Source organism: Accipiter gentilis, chromosome 15, assembly GCF_929443795.1.
Source record: "Accipiter gentilis chromosome 15, bAccGen1.1, whole genome shotgun sequence".
Lineage (NCBI taxonomy): Eukaryota > Metazoa > Chordata > Aves > Accipitriformes > Accipitridae > Astur > Astur gentilis.
The window spans coordinates 24918612-24934059 of NC_064894.1; the positions used below are offsets into that span (position 1 = coordinate 24918612).

The 15448-nt window shown below is 49.4% G+C and overlaps 1 protein-coding gene across 2 annotated transcripts in view; it reads left to right on the forward strand.

Moving 5' to 3' along the window:
* The first annotated feature begins 3986 nt into the window (after positions 1-3986).
* The window catches only part of TRAF3IP2 (TRAF3 interacting protein 2), a 28070-nt gene continuing 16608 nt past the window's right edge, over positions 3987-15448 (forward strand). Inside the window, exons 1-4 of one of the 2 annotated variants that reach the window (XM_049817868.1) lie at positions 3987-4736; positions 5185-5649; positions 13131-13217; positions 13468-14223. In XM_049817868.1, coding sequence (XP_049673825.1) covers positions 13202-13217; positions 13468-14223 — 772 coding nt within the window. In that variant the 5' untranslated portion in view covers positions 3987-4736; positions 5185-5649; positions 13131-13201. The remainder of the gene's footprint in view (positions 4737-5184; positions 5650-13130; positions 13218-13467; positions 14224-15448) is intronic. The other variant, XM_049817867.1, reaches the window with a different exon arrangement.

Sequence of the window (15448 nt, forward strand, 5' to 3'; positions counted from 1 at the left end):
ATTAGAGCAGGCTGGTGAGCATGAACTGCAGCTTCTGTTACCAAGTGTAAATATCTTCTCTGTTACAGAATCGGGGTAAATAGTATATGTTCAAGATGGGGAAAAAAAAAATCACAGGACTGGTATGCCTGTGACTGGAGGGGCAAGTGTTGCATTTGCCTGACCAGGCCAGATGGAAGTTTGATTGTTCTGCTCATTGTTTGGAATAACTCGGCATTAAGCTCTGTGAATAGCAAAAAGGGCAAAGAGCAAAGAAATGAGATTATCCTCCTTCCTCTACAGCCGGGCTAGAGCTTGCCGAGGGCCCCGGTTTGCTTTTTTGTGCATCAGCATTTGTTGCCGAGCCCCCGCACCCAGAGTCTTGTGAAGTTTGCTCAGCTACTTATTGTTGCAGCTTCACACAAAATCCCTGAGCCCTGTAATGGATGGATTTTCATCTGGAAAAAGACAAAAGGATGCAGGGAAGCTTTCTGACTGTGTTGTAGCCTTACTCGCTGACCCTGGGGCTCACCCTCATGCCGGAGGCCTGCCCAAAATCCCTGGCATCCGCTACTTTATTCACTGCTGCAGTTCAGGCTCCGGGCTGCCTTCCAGCCCCACTACGCTGCTGGTCTTCCCCAGCTAGAAGATGCTACTGGTACAGGAAGGGTCCCTGGTGTTGGGGAAGGGGTGCGGTGGTCCCAGCGCATCCCTCCTGGCACTGCGCAGGGCCAGGGCCGTCCCTGCCGCTGGCCCGGGCTCCCGGAGGGGAGTGACGATGCAGAAGGGGCCTGCAGCTTCCCTGGATGCCCCTCTGGCTCCTGGAGCCGCCGCACTCCTGGCCCTCGGCAGCAGGTCGGGCATGACCGTGTGGCTGCAGCTGGGTCGTGGGGTGACTTGGCGGGGGGCTATGTTGATGCAGCCCACAGTCCCAGTAACGACGGAGAAGCAGATGCTAACTCCTGCTCTCCTAAAAAAAGCAGAGGCAAAGAGCCAAATCAGGAACCGCTTTGCATCTTGAAGACAGAGGACTAGGTACATTTGATCATATGAGAGCTCAAGCGCTCCCTCAAATTCCCATGCCTCCCAAAAGCAGCGCGGCCGCCAGCTGAGCTTTGTATATGACCTCATATACATCAGGCGTATAAAACACATACCGCATACTGAACATTTGCATATGTTACGCGTCTTTTGTTCCACTTGGGTGGCCTTCTCCTCCCCTTCCCCCTACCTCTCGTCCCATTACTCGCCCACGCAGCTCCCCTCACGTTATTCTAGACATGTCATTTCTGAAGGACTACACATCCCGGTCCTGTGGAGAGTGGGGGCTCTGTTAATTGTCAAATGTTGAGTGGGTAATGATGAATGGATGACTAATTGGAAGGAAGAGGGAATAAAACAGGTATTACTTAGCTTCTCCTCTTAATTACGAGGATGCACAATGCTGTGGGGAAAAGCTTAACAAATGGCAGGAGGGGTTTTGTCGTTATGCAAGGTTTAATTAGAAGCATTGCACAAGCTAACATCCAGGTACTGTTTTCTTTCCTTTCAGGTGTTTCTCCAGGATGTGACTGAAAAATGCCAAGGCAGAAGCCTTAAAAAAAAAAGTGGAAAATATTTTTGTAGGCATGTGCCTAGCAATCTAAACAGCAAGACATGGAAGAAAGCCCCAGTTTCCCTGGCAGTGCAAAAGCAGCGAGGGGCAAGCCAAATGCAGAGAACTGGAGCGAGAGGGTCATGTGCGTTACACTGAGGCAGATGAAATTAAATGTTCATCACGATGTCTCCAGGTTAATTCACAGCACCAATGTTAAAACTGGAGCAATGTGACAGTGCTTTATTTGAACAGTTAATCATTTGGAAGCAAAAACATTTATGATTTAGTTCTCTGAATATATAGATGCGGTAGGAAATACAAGAAGCAGCACTCAATATTTACATTATCTTCCTAATCAAAAAAGAAATATTACAACTCCTGAAGGACTAGGAACTACTTGTTATAAAAAAGCTCCATGTTAGTTGCCTTGCCAATGAAAACACTCATCCTGCACTTGAATATTAATCTGTACTTTCTAAGACGGGCCCAATATGACGCTTGTAAATAAAGTACAGATGAGATACTAACTTTAAAGAGTTCAGAGTCTGATCTGGCTTTCAGTGAAGTCAGTAGGAAGACTTCAGAAATATAAAATGGCCCTCAGAAAGCAATTAGGATGGCCTCAGTTTCGGGGAGGGGGGAGGCTCTTGAAATGGTGAAATAAACTTGGATATCTCTTCTCTAAGTTTTCTAATCCAAAACCAAGTTAATTGATACCAGTTTCTACAACTTTGTGGGACTGCACTTAGGTTTGGGCTGGACCTCATCTTTGCTTTGAAACCCACTCAGCAGACAGTGCTGTTAACATGGTTAGCAGAGAGTGTCTTTGAAGCTTTTTCTTTTCTTTTCTCTTTCTCAGGCTGCTAAGAAAGTATGTAAAGCTCAAGTGAGAGGAACTGCCCCAAGTACCTGCTGGTTTCTGAGGTTTGGCAAGTTAAAGAGGGGACAGAGACTGGTCCTTTGGCCATGGCTGCAAACACCATTAGATCCGTAGGTGTGATTTCTGGGCCTGGAAGTGCTCACACGAGTGTCAGATGTCACAGCGTGTTCCCTGGGCATCGCATCCTTTGGAGCCAGGCTGCTCTGCGCTCCTTTCTTTGGTCCACAGATACCACTTCAAATGAAGATAGGTATGAGTGGTCAGGATGGAAATAACCCCAGGAGACTGAACCCTGAGTGAGCTAGCATTAATTCCCAGGGGCATTTCTAGGTGGCCAAGTAAAATATATATGGAGCTACTGGAAAGACCCCAGTGAAGGACCACAAAGATGATGAAGGGACTGGAGCATCTGACATATGAGGGAAGGCTGAGAGACCTGAGACTGTTCAGCCTGGAGAAGAGAAGGCTCAGGGGGCTCTCATCAGTGTATGCAAATACCTGAAGGGAGGATGCAAAGAGGATGCAGCCGGGCTCTTCTCGCAGGACCAGAGGCAATGGGCACAAACTGAAACACAGGAGGATCTTTCTGAACACCAGGAAACATGGTTTTGCTGTGAGGGTGACCAAGCACTGGCACAGGTTGCCTAGAGAGCTTGTGGAGTGTCCATCCTTGGAGATATTCAAAAGCTGTCTGGACATGGTCCTGGGCAACTGTCTCTAGGTGGCCCTGCTTGAGCAGGGGGGTCGGACCAGATGACCTCCAGAGCTCCTTTCCAGCCTCAACCGTTCTGCGATCGCGTGTGATTCTGTGTGAAAACAAACAGCCTGAGGCTCCTCGCGACTTCTCTGTCCAGCCACATCCCGTATGCTCCAGCTGCCTGCCGGCCCCAGGGCACCTCACCAGACAGGGACCCTGGCCAAGCTCTGCTGGGACAGGCTGGTGAGGGTCACGACCACAGCCACCCTCCTCTGGCCGGCTGGCAGCTGCCTACAGGTGGCCACTGTGGTTTGCTGTGCGTTGCGGCCCGGCGGCCAGGGTCCAACCAGTGGAGAACAGAAGAAGATCGTCCATAACTGTCATCAGCAAGGGAGGCCACTCCACTGAGGGAAGGGAGAGGCGTTTGGTGGCTGCACAGCAGAGGCCTTTAGAAACAAACCCCGCAAATAGGGGTACTGATGCAACGTCCCTGTGAGACACTCTGCCCGCCCAAGTCCCCGTGCCCTGCCATGGCTGCCCGCTCTCCCTGGGGAGCTGGTTGATGCGCTACAAACACTGCGCAAGTCCTTTGCCTCAGCGTCGGGGAGGTCAGGCGCTCCTCAGAGCAGCTCTTCCACCCCACTCCCATCTTGCCCACGGTCACCCAGGCCCCGATTTTGGCTCCTGCGTGGCCTCGGGCCCCTCGCTACCCTTCCCCACCGTGGCACACAGGCTGAAGCAGGGCCATCACCGCTCCTGGGTGGGAGGCTGGTGGGGAGGCCGGCAAGCGGGGCAGCTGCCAGAGCCGGGTTTGGCACGGCTCAGGGCTCAGGCAGCCCTGCCGAAAATGGCGGCTGTCAGGGTGTCCATGGCACAAAATGGCTGTGCAGCAGAGCCGCCGCGCTCCAGTCCGAACCAGAGGGATTAAGCCTTGAGCTGACTCAAACAGCCACGGTTGTAACGCAGCCACAAGCGTCGGCCGGCTGGCGCGTCTGGGTCTGGCCGGGACCCACCGGCAGAGCAGGCGTTGCCTGGGCGGTCTGGGGACAGCGAAGGACAGTTCTGGGATGCCCCAAAAGGGAGGTTGATGTCCTGCTGGCCGGGCCAGGCTGACGTGGGGTTTCTCCAGGAGGAAGGCAAGCTCAGGCTGCGAGGCGTCACCGCAATGCCACGGATAAAATCGTATTTAGTGCTCTGCTGGGGGCACACGCAGCTCCCAGCTGCTTCAATTTTCCCTCCAGAAATGCGGGCAGTCATTCCCTGACAAGAGGAAATCAGTGCCTGGGTCATGGCTTCAACTCGTGACCGTAAAGAGGGGCTGGCGGAGCGGCGGGCACCCAGAGAGGGCCTGTCCTCGGGGGGAGGAATGCTGGGCAGGCGGCTCCCTCCTCCGCCCCCAGTCCCGCAGGAAGGAGAAGCGGTGGCACTGCCCGAGCGAGGAGCTCGGGGTGGTTTAGACGTCCCTGAGCGTGCAGGCTGGCCGACCAGGCATTAAGGCAGCGTGTGGTGGCAGCCCACGGACGCCTAGAGGATGAAGAGCTGCGCACGACTTGCAGCCAAGCCAGACTCCTCCTAGGGTTAAAGTAAGAAAATGTAGGCTAAAGATCAGGAAGAGCTTCTTGGCAGGGAAACGCGCTGAGTGGGGGGGTCGGGAAAGCGGTTGTAGGCTGGGGTGCGCAGCTGTGTCCAGCAGGCACGCCAGGGACCACCGCTGTGGAGCCTGGCACCGTGCCGACGAAGCGGCCGGCGTGGCTTACCGGGGCTCTTCGAACCCCACTGCGCGTGCCATCAGCACCGGCATTACTGGGCTTTCAGGAGCTGTGCGAATACGTAAGGGTTTCAGCTTGTAGGAAAAGCGAGTTTCTGCTCCTTGGGGGTGTAGAGAGAAACTTGGAAGCGTCTAGAAGTCTAACCTAAAAGAAAAAAGCAGGCGAGAAATCCTATTTTTGTTCTTTATATAGTTCTTACACCCATCATGTGATTGTCTTCAGTAGTCTGAATCACAGTTGGTTTAACGTTTGTCATTGACAGTAAGCGACTGAGGACTAAAAAGCAAAGGATGACTTTCCTGGCGAGGCACACTGTTTAGGAATCACACCGGGTTTCCCCTACAGTTGTTTATCTGCAGGGCTCACGCAGAGGCAGCCTGGCTTCCTACGAGAGAGGGGGTGAGCCGCACGCAGGGATTTCGAGAGAGTTTTAAGCTTCAAAGTGTCACTCCCCCATGGAAGCTCTCCCACCGCCGCCACCGCCGCCACATTGTGCCGTGCCGTGCCGTGCCATGCCTGCCTCTTCCACTTCCTGCTGCAGAGCCAGTTCTGCCGCTTACCTGGGAGAGGCAGGGAGAGTGTCGTAAAAGGAGGAGGAAAAAAAAACCACCCGGCTGGCCGAGGAAGGAGACCCGGGCACGCCAAGAGAGCGACGGGTTGCGCAGGAGGCACGCCAGCCCTCTCACTTTCCTCGGTCAGCTCAGCGCAAGCCTCCCTCGCCCGCAAGGTAAGAAGTGTCAGAGATGCTGCCTTTCTCGGGCCCTGTTTGTAATTAGCTGTTGACCCACTTCTGGCTCTCAGTGTGTGTGGGGGGGTCCCTCAAATTGTTGTCTCGCTCCCTTCCCCCCCCCATGTAACGATAGCCTGAGTTTCACAGATGGTTGCAACATGTTTCAGCCATTTCACTGCAGTTTTGTTGTGTTTTTTTTTTAAATCAGGAGGGTTTGGGGGTAAACACTGGGAATGGATACACCTGGTGTCGAAATGTTGTCCTGCCTATTTACGTAGCTGCCTGGCAATGCCTGGCAGCCAGGCCCGCTCCCGCTCCCGCCCTGCACGGCTGTGCAGCCCCAAGGCGGTTCGTGGGCCAATGGCCCTCTCCTCTCCTCTCCTCTCCTCTCCTCTCCTCTCCTCTCCTCTCCTCTCCTCTCCTCTCCTCTCCTCTCCTCTCCTCTCCTCTCCTCTCCTCTCCTCCTCTCTTCCCCTCCTCTCCTCCCCCTGCAGCATTGCTCAAGGCTGTGTAGGACAGGTCCACAGACCTGGTGAGAGAGAGGCGGCTGGAAAGCATGAAGAAAACAGGATCATAGACCCTGTTTGCACCATTCTCCATGGCGTTGGTATGGAAACAGTGGGAGCGAGCCGGTAGTACTTCTTTTTAATTAGAGTAAAATCAGCCATATAAAACCCGCTCCCATTTCACACAGTAACTGATTGTTCCAGGACTCAGGTTTTGTAGGGCACATGTTGGCTGGGCAACGAGAATGGCAGATCTGAGCTTACTGGTCCCCGACCACCACCACGGGCCACCAGACCAGAAATTCCAATTTCCTGCAAGCCCCGGGCTTGTTCAAGGCTTGGCCTGGCAGCATCTGTGCCGTCTCAGGCGGACGCCGATGCCCCGTCACCGCCGGATGGGGCTGTGAGCCCCGCAGCGGGTGACGCCGAAGATGGGGGTGCGAGGGGTGCTGGCCGCAGGGCCGCTGCCCCAGCGAGCGCTCGCCAATGCCCCTGGCTGCTGGCGAGCGTCTGCCGATTGTGCTGCTGCCTGCGATGCCGTCAGCTTCTGAGGCTGGGCTTGCTCTTGCTGAGCACCAGCGATGTCTTGAAGCATGCTGTATTTTTATTTTTTTTATGGGGTTGGGTTTTCTTTTTGTCTTTCTAAGGCAGAAAAGAAGGCATGTGCAATTATGGTGTTCGTGTCTGTCTGTGTCCTCCACCCCCAGCAGTGACTTTTGAAGTTTGATAGAGGGTACACGTCTGAAAGAGATATACATTTTTGCACGTTCCATGAAAGCAAGTGAGTGAAGCTGTTCTCACACCAGCCGAGGGAGACGTGTCAGGTCCCCCAGGCTTCCCCATGCCCTCCCACCACCCACGCACCCTGCAGCCCTCATGCTGCAGAGCGGGGAGAGCGATTAAGGACGAGGGATACATCAGCCCCACAAAATGCTGGAGGTTCTCCCTTATTAGGAACCAGAGGCTCCTAATAAGGGGCCTTATTCATAACGCATGAAGCTATAGGAAAGCAGGCTGGAGAGATTTACACCTCTCGGGGTGGTCCCCCTGTCCAACCCCACTCAGCTAGCCCCAATTTTGTTCCAGCATTTTTAGACGTCCCAGGGCTGTGGAATATCCCAGTTTGGGGGTTATCAGTGCCTATGGGAGTTTTATCAGCATCAGAAATAGGTGGGAAGCAATCTCTGAAAAACAAACGCATTTTTAAGGATACCTAAGATCACTGCAGACATTTTTATATTTCACAAATATTAGACAACTAGCAGAGAATGCTGCCTACATGTGAGATGCCTGTTTGGATCCTTCCTGAGGATGTTGCACTTAAACTTTCATAGTACTTATTGCCTAGCATTCCTATTACACACATATCGAAGTCTACACTAAAGAGGTGAAAAATATTGGGTCTATGCTAGCCATTGCACCATGGATTGCCCAGTGAAGCAACATTAGTGCTGCAAGAGGGAACATGATGTTTGCCACGCAGAGAGGGTTGGAAGTATGTTCTCCTGTTCTCCCAGCGTATGTAGACTTTCATGCCGTGGCTGCAGAAAAATATGTAAAAGAGAAACATAGTCAATGTGGAAGAGGAACATTGTTTTCATATTCTTTTTCTACTTTTTCCAGAAGTTGTAAAAATAAACTTTACCTGCCCTAGAGGGCTTCAAATCTGGGCTAGGAATGTGACACGTTGCCTTAGTCTTCGCTGTGGAGGGTACCCGAGGGAGACGGTTAAGCACCCGTGATGACAGCAGCCAAAATTCTTCATGGTGAAGTGTGAAACTCTGGAGCTTGGATTTCCTTGGCTGTGTTTATTTAGGTTATAGACCCAAAACAGTTCCCACATTTGCACTTGCTCTTCCTAGAAGGATTTGTCTCTGGGTTTTTTTGAGGAAAGTTTCTTTCTAGTGTTCCTGTAGGGAAAGCTGCACTGAAGGCAAGTGTACTCACACGCTTAGGCTTATCTGACCCCATGGCAACAGCATTGTTGTAATCTCAACATGTGCACCCTCACGGCAGCTTGCAAATTCTGCATCCGTTTACTCCCATCCTGCAGATGGATATCAGCAGCACCAGGGATTTTAAAGGATTCAGCCAAAGTACACAGGAATTATTTGGAAATCAAGAAATTCCTGTCTATCCCCACCCCTTGTGAACTCAGCTTTGCCTTAATCTATACCCGTGCCATTTCAGAAATGCCATGACTGGTGAATAAAAAAACCCTTCCCTTGTGTGTTGTGCACCAAGGAAGGTGAGGTTTCTTTCTCATCCTAATATTTTCTTTTTTAACAATGTAGACAAATATAACTTTGATCAAAAGAACAAAGATATTTTCCCCCTCTCCGGAAGTGACAGGGACCACAGCTATGCTCGCATTGCAGAGTCTCTCTTCTGTTTCTTCACAACAGAAGTTTTCTAATCAAAAGCAGATAGATGGTTAGTGCGTGTTTTGGGACAGCGCATCCTGACAAGTCTTCGAGCTGGGAAACAGATGAAATACCTGACGGATTTTGCAATCAGCCGCAAGAAAACCTCACAGATGAGCCCGAGCCCAACACCCTTCCTCTCCCTGGGCAGCCCCTTGCCTCCGTCGAACGTTTTTTAGGGGAGTTGTGCCCTTGCTTCAAACTTGGGCGCTCAGGCCCGTCCCTACCGACCTGCAGAAGAATTTGTTCCCCTTCATTTAGGCTCTCCCTGCAGTTTCGTGGGAGCAGCCACTGCCAGCAGCGGCCAGCCGTGAGCAGGAGGGCTGGGCAGCCTCCCTCCGGGCTCCTTGGCAGGAGCAGCGGGAGAACCTCTCCAGGTGTGGGAAGCCTCGCAAGGGAGGTGGGATGGGGTTTCTTCCCAGGAGCTTGAGTCACTGAGCACCCACCTGGGAAAGGTTATTTGCTGAATTAATGCATGTTGCAGAACTGGGTGTATGAGCAGAGGAAGGAAGAGAAGGAGAAAGGGTGGTTTAAGGAGTTCCCTCGACATTTTTGAGAGCAGTCCAGGCCTGGCTGCTCTGTCTTTTAGGAAGGGCCTCTTCACTTTATTACAAGCAGGAATATAGGCAACAGCTCCAGCTGGTTATCAGTAATCTCCTGCATAGTCATAGGTGCAGGGGGGATATTAAATTCTCGAAGCTTTCTGGCAATATCATGATCTGACTTGAAGCTGCAGTGTCTTTGGAAATGAGATTGGGCACGATCTATGCTCTCCAGCAGTTTCCATGCCAGAAAAGGGATCAGGCTACAGGTTTCTGAGGGTATTTCAATATGCTGAAGCATTCCTTTACCCTAATTCTTCAACATGGGAGACCTAAGCAAGTAATTTTCGTGTCCTAACTATATTTGCAGGATAAGGTAACTAGAAAAGTCAAAGGAAGCCTAATGAAACTCTGCGGTACAAGGCAACATAAAATACCAGGATAATGGGCTCAGCGTCGGGTCTTTTCCCAAAAGCTGAGGGTCTTCAGCAGAGCAGAAACAATGTTTTGAAGCACTGCTGTTGGAGGAGGATGTTTCTGAATCATCTGTAACATTTCCAGCAACATGGGGATTTCTCTCGGGAATTCCCATCCACATACCATTGCCAGCATTGCTCAAAAAAGTGTTCAGCACGTCCTGGGGTTAATTTATCCTCAGGGCCATCTCTACAGACAGAGCTCTGCTGTTTTAACAGCTTCTCTCTCCAACCAGAGCTACTGAGGGAGGAGGAGGATGAAGTCACTTTTTCTCCTTTTTAATGATGTGTCTGTTTTAACACCAAAGCCCTCGGCCCCTGAGTGCCTCCTACCTCCACCCTGCAGGAGCAGGGGCCGTGCGTGGGTATCAAAGCTCAGCTTTCACTGCTCAGCTATCCTGCAGCAGGGTCTAAGCAAAATCGTATTTTAAAAAACTAGAAGCTTTTGCAGGTAAAAACACAAGTGATGGAAACAGGTCTTTCTTCTGTCTTACCAAATTATTTTTACTTAGATATTTGGAGTCATTTTCATAATGTTTAGCTCATGGTACACAGGAAAGAAATAAGGCTGTCATTTAAATATTAAATTGATTTGAGAGATAAAGAGGTATTTATCCTTTCAGAGGGCTAAACCAATAGGAAAGGCATTTTTAAACTATTCTGAAGTAAGCCATTTGAAGAGTTTGGTAGCTGATCATTTGCAATAAAGTTTAATAAAGTCTTAATATCCCTCCTCCAAAACGCAGAGTAAATACACTAAATAACAAACTGAAGAAAACAAGTCTGAATTTTTTCTGCCCATATTGTGCCTTTCATTAGGTCCACACAGTCTGTGCATGATCCGTTTCACAGATAGCCAAATGTTAGCAATGGAACTAAAAAAAAAGACCAAAAACTTTGGAGGTTGTAACCTCCAAAGGAATTCAGTAACTTTTAAATCCCATCTGACATCCAATCGAAAACCTGCTGAAGTCAATAGAGAGATTCCCATTTCCTTCACTGAGTTCTGGACTGAGTTCTCGGTTTCTCTGCGGAAATCTGTTCTTCTTGTCATGGTGCTAAAGGTGGTTGAGTACAGAGGATCTGAGTTCAAAGTCTTTTCTAGCAATTTGACCTGACTACTTCAGAGACCATCAAAGAAGCATCTCAGTGTATGAGGCATTGCAAATTTATTTCTGAAAAGCTATGTTTGGGTGTTTGCTAGGCATTATATCTAAGAGGGGAGATGCTCAGACAACACGTGTGGCTAAAGAGGTGGAGCTGTACCCCAGTACCCCACAGCTGAGCTTGTGCTTTGTGAACAACAGGGTGAATTTTGCACAAGGAACCAGTTCACTGGAGATGCTCGGGGCACAGTGGGGGAGGGAAATAAGATTTTGCAATATTATTTGTGCTGCTCGAGTGCATGTCATTCAGCTTACAAGCAAACGGACAGAGATATCTACAAGTCGAAGCATGTCTGAGCAGGCACTTCAAGGCCAGATGATCCAGGGGTCAGGTTTACAAAGCTGTTGAGATGAGGGAAAGGCAGATGCCTTGCAGGGAGTTTGACACCTAACCTTCACAGGCTCTTCTCTAAGTCTGGTAGGGGACCACTCGGCAGCTTTACACCCTGATTTGGGTAAATCTGACATTGCGCTGTACTGTCCTGGTGAGTCACCACCACAGGACAGTCATCATTTAAACTGCCATCTGACCAAAGGTCCCAGGTAAGGGACATTTTCCCACCACCGCACAGGACAGCACAGCACAAGTCCCCGTCACGGTTCTGTGATTACGAGAGCTCGAGGTTTTCCCTTTCCCATCACATCAGTTATGACTGTCAGAGAACCATGACTCAGCGAGCAGGGCCGGCGTTAGTGACGTGGCGTACAGGAAAAGCGATGCAACCGCAGGGAGAAGTGTGTGGCGGTGCTGAGCTGACCATCAGGATTTCAAGCCTGGGTGCTTGTATGGGAAGGAGCTGGTTTGGCACCAGACCCGGCGCGCTCACGCAGGGGGCTGCAGCTGTCAGAGCAGCAGCATGTTCACTGTGTTGGTGCAACTAATAGCTGCTCTGAGGACTTGCCTACATGGGAAAATTTACCAGCATAATTATCCCACTGTAATTATCCCAGGATAACTCTCCCTGTGGATGTGCTTATTATACCATAGGATATGTACGAATATATGGTAAATCTTCTGCATAGATGGGTTTTAAGTTACACTGAGGAGGAGTATTTACATTGCAGCCCAGCAGCAAAGCACAGTTTTTATCCTACTACCCAGCAAATGTTACACCCAGAATTTTCTATGCCAGAGGTACTTTCAGTGGGAAATACATATCATTTGATGTGATCAGCATGAATGGAAAGCCTCACACTTGCCCTATAGCACGGGCACATCATTTGTTTTCACAGAATCGCTGTGGGAGCCAGGGTGAAGGTTGGGACACTGCCTTATACCTCTCTGTGATCCTGTTCAACTGTCTTTCATACTGTGGACATTTGAATATGTTCTTCATTTGACCTTTCTGTTCAAGCTACTGTGACTGAAGTTGGGAGAAATCCTTGGATAGCTAAAAGCTCTTCAAACATGTTGTGGTTTTGACTTTCTTTACCAGGCTTTCAAGCCAGATCCTGTTCCCAAACGTCATTCCTGTTGCTTGAGTGAGGGCTTAGTCCATTCTTCTCCGACAACTCTCCTACTTGGGATTTTAGCTTCTCCAATGTGATAGAAGGAAAACAGCTGGGGAAATTATGAGCACTGGGCTTGTTTCTCTATACTCCACAGTAACAGATAAAATTTGCTGGGAGCAAGCCAATCGGCACCCCTGTATAAGAGGATGAAGATGGCTGCGCTTCCTGAAGCCCACTCACCCATCACTGCTGCTGTCATTCCAAGTAAAGGTGGAGTAGAGGCGTCCATCATCAGGGATCCCTTGGCTGGACCAAATTTACTGACAGCACCCCCAAAAGGAAGTGATAATTATGATGTCTGGGCCCAAGCCAATTCCAAAGGAAGGGGAAAAAAATCCAAACAGTAACTAATGTCTCTAAATTGTCTTTTAATTTTCAATAATTTGAAATAACAACAGCCATGTGGTAATAGGCTGGATGAAGTGGTTTGATAAAATAAGCAGCAACACTTGGAAACAAGATCTGGGGTTGAAATTACTTCAGCTAGGTGTGTGGTGAAGTTTAGATCCGAGGCATCGGTGTGAAGCTATTATTAGAAGGTCCGGAGTAAAATAATTGCAAGTGATTTTGTTCCCTGGAATATGCCTGAGCCAAACCTCCAGACATAAGCAGCCTGCTCTTTTGCCAGGTGCAGAAATTACCTCTGAGAGACAGTTCATGTGCTTTTCCCCCCTCCAGTCTTAGCAGGAACAGTAAGTTCCAGAAATCCCATAAAAGCGTCTGTTTTGCGCAATGCGATTTCCAGAACTCTGACCAGTATGTCTTTTCCAGTCTCTGAGATAGAGTTATTTTAGGATTATTGCCTGTGTGAAACTGTACCATGTTCACAAGAGCCCTTTCTCTTGTTTTCCAGTTTGCTGGAAAATCCTGGCCTCGCAGTAAGGCAGCTGACTCTCGTTTCCAGTGCAACTACAAAACTTGGAAATGGCCTCTATGTCAGGTTAGTCCAAATTATAACTCTGTGCTAGCCACACTCCAGCTAACCCTCTACTTTATTGCTTTGCCAAAATTCAGCCAGACCTTTCTTGCTGTTTTCTGCCTGTCTTTTTAAAAGACATAAAAATACAAACAATATAAAGCATACACATTGCTCTTCAGTATTCCAGCTCACAGGCATTGAGTTATGACTGACGGCAGGCATTTGTCTGTATGGCTGTCCATCTACAGTGTTTCTTCTGCCACTTTTTCAGGCACTTTTGTAGGTCGAAGCATACCAGTTGAAGTGGATGAATCCATGCCATGGTCCCCATTTCCAGAACATGTCTTGGAAAAGGCTTTGCAGCCTTCTGGAGAGGATATGGAGGATGAGGAGTCCCAGAGACCGTGTGTCGCTCAAACGCCTCAGCCTGTGGCCGATCCATCATGCCTCTGCAGAGCACCAGCACGTCATCAGTCAGCACCATCCGTGGAGGCAGACAGAAGCTTGTGGTCAAAATATACTGATCCTGATGGAGACGGACACTTCTGTTCCCCCGGTGAATCAATAGCTGGAGTAGTTCCCTCCAAGATGCATCTTGTAGCTATGGACAAACCAGGCATGCAGCCAAGATCACAGCTTTCAGCTGACACCGGGCACAACTCCAGTAAATCAGAGCAGAGCTTGTCTGATGCTCCCGAGGACTCACTGGAGGAAAGTGGCCAAGGGAGTTCACGGTCACAGCAACCCTCAGGAAAAAGACCCCCAGCAGAGCTGGGGACCGTGGACACAGGCTACAACTCCCAGTCACGAGACGTCATGGGCATCAAGCACCTGGAGCCCCCCTTACCGCTGGTGTCCGTGCTGAACCCCCAGGACCTCCCAGGACCACTGATCTCCAGAGAGTTTTTTGGACCTGAGCATCAGCCGTGCCCTATGTGCCAGCACCTGCCCCATCCCAATGCCTCCTCGCAAGCCCACGGCTGCTTTGGGCACTGCTGCCCAGCAGAGCAGCACCCCCAGGGCCCATGTGAGTAGCACCGCTCACCCCACGGGAGGTTTTCTGGGTGTATCACAGCCATCATTCACCAAGGTGGTGTTTTCCTGCTGTACTTAATGGCAATACACAGCATGCAATTATTAACCTTTTTAAACATCTATTTGCAGTCCATTTTGTATTTCCAGATTTTCGGGTTATGCAGCCGGACTCTCTGATGCAGAACCTCTGAGCCAGATAAAAAGTTAAAGATGTCACAGTTACTTATCAAATGAAGGCTAATGATTTTGCCTAGAAACTAGCCTTTGTCGGTCACGCTGAGCATAGACAGCCTTCTCCCTGCTGTTATTTCATATTCTAGTCATTTCCTTCCTCCTTGCATCAGTCATTCAGCAGCCTCCTATACCGACTTAATTCCTGTTGTTTCCATAGATTTCCTTGCTCCCACTTGGATCCCCAAAGTTGAGAATTTCCTGCCAGAATCAGGATGGGCAGTTACCCTTGATCTCTCTAAATAGTGTCTCCCAGCATTATGACCAAACTCACCCATGTGTTTTATTTCTATGTGAAAAGAGCGTGACATCCATCATCCTCATTTTTTTCTGTTGTCAGCTGAAATGAAAGCTCATTACTTAAAATGGAGCCCTCTCAGCTGCTGGTGATTGTATCACTGAACGCTGATGTGACTCCGTCAATATGGGTGTTTTGGCTCTTGGAGACTACGACGCAGTTTACAGCCTGCCATTAATTAGTATTCCTTTTCAGTCTCTGAGATTTTTATCTGTTATGAAGTGAGCTTTGAACATTCAACAGTAATATCATTGTTTTAATATAATTTATATTACATTAGACTCATGAGACCCCGACCTGTTTGGGGCTGGCTTTGTAATAAAAAGCTGTAGGCCTGTTCTGATAACCCTTTTTTTTTTTTTTTAACCTTCTGTTGACTCCACAGCATTTATATTACATCCGTTTAAGGAGTTTTGTCATTCCAGCAACGTGCTATAATTAGGTATATGAAAGAGAGAGGGTATCAGAGCCTCAGTTTTCACCTCTGATCTTGGAACTTTGTAAAGGGGAAGGGGCTATAGATGGACTTTCGTCAATGTCTACAGCTGAACATTTGCAAAATGTCCTCTGGTTTTCTTTTCATACCTTCTCCTTTCCGTTCAGCTTTAAGCAGACAAAGAGCTGGTTGCACAACACCCCTCACTATTTACCTCCATTTACCTCCTCCACACGCTGGCATCGTGAGAAG